The 7,114-nt window shown below is 35.7% G+C and overlaps 1 protein-coding gene across 1 annotated transcript; it reads right to left on the bottom strand.

The window, feature by feature from the left end:
- Positions 1–5,595: 5,595 nt before the first annotated feature.
- Positions 5,596–6,444, bottom strand: LOC138929490 (uncharacterized). Its single transcript, XM_070288930.1, has 2 exons — positions 5,763–6,444; positions 5,596–5,707 (listed from the first exon to the last, which is right to left on the bottom strand). Exons 1-2 carry the CDS (start codon positions 6,405–6,407, stop codon positions 5,699–5,701), a joined length of 654 nt encoding a protein of 217 aa, XP_070145031.1. The 5' UTR covers positions 6,408–6,444; the 3' UTR covers positions 5,596–5,698.
- Between the last annotated feature and the right edge of the window lie 670 nt (positions 6,445–7,114).

Raw genomic sequence — 7,114 nt, 5'->3', positions numbered from 1 at the left:
AGTTCACAACTCCGCTAATATGCATGTATCCACGGCAAAATTTGTACTTATATTAGTTTTTAGAAGGCTAATACATTTGCATACTCAATTGTAAATTTCTAAACAAAAAGTTCACTGCTCAGCTAATGTTGTCTGTATCCACTTCAGAATTTGTATTTATATTAGTTTTTACACGGCTAATATATTTGCATACTCAATTGTAAATTTGTAAACAAAAAGTTCACATCTCAGCTAATAATGCATGTATCTACGGCAGAATTTATATTTAAATTAATTCTTACAATTCTAATACATTTGCATACTCAATTGTAAATTTGTAGACAAAAAGTTCAAAGCTCAGCTAATAATGCATGTAGCCACTTTAGAATTTGTATTTATATTAGTTTTTACACGGCTAATACATTTGCATACTCAATTGTAAATTTGTAAACAAAAGTTCACAACTCCGCTAATATGCATGTATCCACGGCAGAATTTGTACTTATATTAGTTTTTAGAAGGCTAATACATTTGCATACTCAATTGTAAATTTCTAAACAAAAAGTTCACTGCTCAGCTAATGTTGTCTGTATCCACTTCAGAATTTATATTTATATTAGTTTTTACACGGCTAATACATTTGCATACTCAATTGTAAATTTGTAAACAAAAAGTTCACATCTCAGCTAATAATGCATTTATCCACGGCAAAATTTATACTTAAATTTATTCTTACAATTCTAATACATTTGCATACTCAATTGTAAATTTGTAAACAAAAAGTTCACAACTCCGCTAATAATGCATGTATCCACGTCAGAATATGTACTTATATTAGTTTTTACACGACTTATACATTTTCATACACAATTGTACATTTGTAAACAAAAAGTTCACAACTTAGATAATAATGCATATATCCATTTCAGAATTTGTAATTATATTAGTTTTTACACGGCTAATACATTTGCATACTCAATTGTAAATTTGTAAACAAAAAGTTTACATCTCAGCTAATAATGCGTGTATCCACTGCAGAATTTATATTTAAATTAATTCTTACAATTCTAATACATTTGCATACTCAATTGTAAATTTGTAAACAAAAAGTTCACAACTCCGCTAATAATGCATGTATCCACGGCAGAATTTGTACTTAGATTAGTTTTTAGAAGGCTAATACATTTGCAAACTCAATGGTAAATTTGTAAATAAAAAGTTAACAACTCAGCTAATAATGCCTGAATCCACTTCAGAATTTATATTTATATTAGTTTTTACACGTCTAATACATTTGCATACTCAATTGTAAATTTGTAGACAAAAAGTTCACAGCTCAGCTAATAATGCATGTATCCACTTTAGAATTTGTATTTATATTAGTTTTTACACGGCTAATACATTTGCATACTCAATTGTAAATTTGTAAACAAAAGTTCACAACTCCGCTAATATGCATGTATCTACGGCAGAATTTGTACTTATATTAGTTTTTACACGGCTAATACATTTGCATACTCAATTGTAAATTTGTAAACAAAAGTTCACAACTCCGCTAATATCCATGTACCCACGGCAGAATTTGTATTTATATTAGTTTTTACACGGCTAATAAATTTGCATGCACAATTGTAAAATTGTAAACAAAAAGTTCACAACTCAGCTAATAATGCCTGTATCCACGGCAGAATTTATATTTATATTAGTTTTTACACGTCTAATACATTTGCATACTCAATTGTAAATTTGTAAACAAAAAGTTCACAACTCAGATAATAATGCCTGAATCCACTTCAGAATTTATATTTATATTAGTTTTTACACATCTAATACATGTGGCCGTATGTTATTTTAATTAGTTTCTTTTATTTATTCTTATAATTCCGTATTAAATGTTGCTTATATTATTTTACAGTTTTCTTTCTTGTCTTTTTGTTCACGATCTACGTCTTCTCTTTTCAACTTCTCCAAAAACAGTGATCTGCCACTCCCAGGCCGCGTGCCTTTCAACCCCCGAAATTCATAAGCAGCGCTCTCTGAGAGAGAGAGTAACCTGCTCTCTCAGAGAGCGTAGCCCAACAATCGTGTGACCAGATCATAATAACATCAACTGGCCTGCTACAACTCGGCCGTCCTGACTTTGAGATAGCCCTCTATCTCTGACTTAATGCTATCACTTCATTACAATTTTAACATATTTACAATTACAATATTACAATTTGTTTTTCTTTACTTTACAATATTACAATTACATATTTTATCATTATATTATGATTTTATCCAATGTCTAATGTTATTTGCACTCCACACGCCTTGATATGGATTGCGAGACAACTGAAACCCATCTATATCTTTAAGAACATATCTATCATTTTTTAAAACTTTTACAATGACATAAGGACCCTTAGTCTTCGGAATGAGCTTTCTTGCAGCACCCACAGTACTGTCGAAATTCTTAACCATAACGTAATCTCCTTCTTTATATTCTGTTGCCTTCTTCTTTCTCGCATTGTAGTATTCTTCATTTTTCATTTGAGCCTGTCTTTGTGTTACTTCAGCTTTCTGTCTAATTTGTTCTAAATTTATTCTATTTTCCTCAATACTTTTTTCTTCTAATTGTAACTCATTTCTAATCTCTTCTTTCCCTTCTAATTTTCTTCTAAGTTTTTCTAAATTTCTCCTGTTTTCCTCAATAATCTCATCTTCATCTTCTAAGTTTTTCCTAATCTTTCCTTTCTCTTCTTCATCTTCCAATCTTTCCTTTAGCTCGTCACATGTTTCTCCTCTCTGTGTTATCCCAAATAATGTTTCACTAGGACATAACTTTATGCTATTATGCATCGTATTATTCATCGAATACTCAACCTTTTCCATAACTCTATCCCAATGTAAACCCTTTTCCGGTTCTATCAGTTTTGCTATCATGGGTCCTAAACTCCTATTTATTCGTTCAACTTGACCATTTGCCTGAGGCGAGCCCGTCGCAATTTTTATGTGCTTAACGTTACTATCTTCCATAAACTCTGTAAACTCAGACGATGTAAAACAACTGCCTCGATCCGATATTATACATTTCGGTCTACTGTACGCAGGAAAATAGTCTTTTAATGCATTTATCACCTCTTTTGTATTCGTCGTTTTTGTTGTATACAACCTAACGAACTTTGTGAAAGCATCTACCACCACAAATATATGTTTTTTCAATCTGCTGCTATCTACCGGTCCATAATGGTCTATATGAATGATCTCAAAAGGCTTATTGCCTTTGGGTATGCTATGTAAGTGTCCGTCTCCTTTACCCACTTTCGGAGAATAAGCTATGCACTTTAAACAATTCTGAATATGCTCTACTACTTTGTCCTTCATGTTTGGAAACCAGTAGCTTTTCCCAATAACATCTAACATTTTATCCCTCCCAATATGACCCATTTCGTCATGGTATTTGTATAGCACGTGTTCCTCCATTCGATTCGGTACATAAAATAATAATCGGTTGTCATTACTTTTCCTATAAATTACACCATTTCTCATTTCGTATATCTTATGCTCGCTGCTTTCTAACATTTTCCTAATTTCTTGAACCTTTGCATCTTTTGATTGACAAATTACTAAATTTGTTTCGAATGTATTTGTCTCCACTATCATTATGTTGTTGCATCTGCTTAATGCATCTACATGCTGCATTTGTTTGCCTGATCTATGCTTTAATTCATAGTCGAACTCTTGCAATTCTAGAGCCCACCGTGCTATTCTTGGGTTCAACTCAATCTTATTGAGCGTTAACGTTAGAGAGTTGCAGTCTGTTACAATTTTAAAACGTTTGCCTAGTAAATATATTCTAAACCTTCTTAACGCGTAAATTATGGCTAAAGTCTCCAACTCGAAACTATGATACTTTGCTTCTGTTGCAGTCGATCTTTTTGAGAAATAGAAAATAGGATGCAATTTGTTGTCCTCTTTTTTCTGAAGAAGCACAGCTCCAAATCCTAAAGCGCTTGCGTCACAGTGAAGCTCAACATCATCTCTGTAGTCGTATATCGCTAAAACTGGCGCTTCCATTAATTTCGCCTTTAACAACGAAAAACAATCCAATTCTTCTGCTTCGAACTTAAAAACTCTATCTTTTCTCAGCAAATCATACAATGGTTTCGCTAATATCGAAAAATCCTTAATGAATCGCCGAAAATACGAGCAAAGACCTAAAAAACTTTGAACTGCTTGCACCTTGCCTGGAACCGGAAAATTTTGTATCGCTTCTAACCCTTTACTGTCAGCCTTAATCCCATCATTCGAAATCAGAAAACCTAAATATTTAACCTTGTCTTGTAAAAATTTGCATTTGTCCATTCTCAACTCTAATTTATTTTCTACTAGCCTTCTAAATACTTCTACTAAAACTTCTAAATGTTCTTCTAAACTTTTGCTTGCCACTAAAATATCGTCCATATATATGATCACCTTCTTTTGCCTTATCATGTCCGAAAATATGTCATTAACGAATCTCTGAAATACCTGCGGAGCTGTTTTTAAGCCCATCGGCATCCGCAAAAACTCAAATTGCCCCAATGGGGTGGTAAAAGACGTAAATTTTACAGACTCTTTGTTAACAAATACATGAAAATAGCCATTCTTAAGGTCTAATTTCGTAAACACCGATTTTCCTACTAAATTATCCAAAAGGTCATCAATCAATGGTATCGGATAATTATCCTTTGACATTATTTTGTTCAATCTTCTAAAATCGAGACAAAGTCTCAGTTCCCCCGACTTCTTCTTCACTAATACAATAGGAGAAGCATACTCCGATTTACTAGGTTGAATAATTCCATCTCTAATGTATTCTTCTAACATTTTTAACAGTGCTTCTTTTTCACTATATGACAGTCTCCTCGGTGCGCAACTAAATGGTTTCGAGTTTTCTAACACTATGTTCATTTCACATTTTATTTTCGGACTCTCAGGTCGCTTGGCTTGAACATAATGTGTCTCTACCAACTTAATAAACTTCTGTCGATCCTTGTAGCTAATTTTTTCACCAATAATAAAGCAATTTTCTTTTTCATCATCCTCTAAAATATTAATATTCATAATTTCTCTTGTGAAATCGTCCCTATTATGTCCTAAAGTCTCTTCTACAATTTTGCTTTCGAACCTTTCTTCTTTTAAGATCTCATTTCCTAAACCTTTTCCCAAAATTTCACTTTCTAAACTTTCTCCTAACATTTCATTTTCTAAACTTTCTTCTAACATTTCATTTTCTAAACTTTCTTCTAACATTTCATTTTCTAAACTTTCTTCTAACATTTCATTTTCTAAACTTTCTTCTAACATTTCATTTTCTAAACTTTCTTGCTCACCTTCTTCATCCGCTTCCTTAGGTTCCTTAGTGTCATTCAATAAACTAATATTTGTCTTATTCTCAATTTGGGTTTCAATTTTCTCAACAGTGATCATTTTTAAAGTTTCTAAATTAATTTTTAGATTACAAGCCTCCATAAAGTCCCTACCCAGCACAATATTACAGCTCATTGAATCGTTAGCCACAGCAATTAAATTAAAATAAATCTTTATTTCTTCTTTCATTACATAACATAACATTTTTCCATAACTTCTTAGTATGCTTTTATTTAATCCATATATAGCTTTTCATGAGGCTCTAATCTAATATTTTTGGGTACGCAAGAAAATTTTATCAAAGATACTGGGCTTCCTGAATCGATCAAGCATTCTGTAATAATTGGCTGGTTTGAGTTTGCATAAACAAAAATTTTAAACAATCTTACGTAATTATTTGCCGCATCCTTCTTGTTTTGGGGGCACTTGCTGATCATGTGATCCATCGCCCCACATCCATAGCAAGACCCAGGAGTCCTCTTCGATTTGATGCAGTCTCGTGCCCAGTGCCCTTTACCGTTGCAGTTATAGCAACGCGTCTCCTTGCTCGCCAGCTCATCCTTCGCGTTGTGCATCTTCTTCTCTCCAGCAGCCCTTACCGGCAACATTATGTTGGCAAATGCTTTAAGCATCCTTCCTGGGTTCTCGAAACACTGAAGCTTGGCCTGATTGCGTAGATTTATCGCCGGAATGCCAACAATAAGTCCGTCCAGCAGCTCGTCATCTTCCATGTTGACTTCTCGTGCCAGCCTGCGTTTTTCTTCGAAATAGACTGCAAACTTCTCAGTTGGCTTCCATAGCCGCGCCTCGAATTTGCGTCTCAACTCTGCTTTCGACTCGTTGCCACCAAACGCAAGAAGTAACTGGTCTACCAGCTCACTCGTCGATTCTCCGAACCGGGTTGCATCCGCGTGTAGCCACTGCAACGCGCTGCCTTTCAGTTTTCCAATCAGCAAAACTCTACTCTGGGTGTCCGTTAGCTTATACAATCTGGCAACATTCTCCCATTGGGAGACCCAGGCACGAACAGACATGTTTTCCGAAAAATCCAATAAGATTTCCTTTGCCAAGCCAAATCCGGCTGACGAAAAATCGTCTCGAACGCCTCTTCCACTGTTAGCGTCGCTGCTGCCGTTTTGCCCGTTGTCGTTTCGTCCGAAATTTCCAGAATTCTCGCTGGCGTCTCTTTCATTCCTCTCCGCCTCATTCGCTTCGCCTCGCTCGCCATCTCTTTCGCTCCTACGGACATCATCGGTCGCACCGTTGCTACGCTCGCCATCTCTTTCGCACACGTCGCCGTTATGTTCAGACATGTCGTTTCTGGCGCCGCTTGGTCGCGCGTCGCTTGTTCTCGAACTGACGCTGTCGATCTGCTGCTGAAGATTCTCGAGAACCTTCCTTGCCTTCTCGATTTCACGATGCAGCTCCTCCATAGTTGCCATGCCACGAGCCAGTTCCGCCCGATTCTGCTTCACTCGCTTCTCCACCGCTGCCCCTTCCGCATCTTCGTCCAGAATTTCTTGCTCTTCCTCCACCTGGTTTATCATTGGAGCACTGCCTCGGCTTTCGGGTGGAATCGCACATATCCGGGAGTACAGATCAGCTTTTGATCCCTTCGTCGACAAGTTTAAACATTCTAGCCATTTTTTCAGCTGAGCCACCGTCACTTTATTAATGTCCAAATCCATTTCGGTTTGTTAGTTGACGTGCACAAAAAATTTTCTCGATCCCACTTCTGAGA

This window comes from Drosophila kikkawai, unplaced genomic scaffold (assembly GCF_030179895.1).
Source record: "Drosophila kikkawai strain 14028-0561.14 unplaced genomic scaffold, DkikHiC1v2 scaffold_244, whole genome shotgun sequence".
Taxonomy (NCBI): domain Eukaryota; kingdom Metazoa; phylum Arthropoda; class Insecta; order Diptera; family Drosophilidae; genus Drosophila; species Drosophila kikkawai.
Note: the sequence above shows the minus strand (reverse complement) of the source record. Positions and strands in the feature narration are given on the sequence as shown.

What these genes read in the sequence shown, in the direction of transcription:
- LOC138929490 (XM_070288930.1), bottom strand. Translation starts at nt 6,407, where the DNA reads ATGTCTGTTCGTGCCTGGGTCTCCCAATGGGAGAATGTTGCCAGATTG.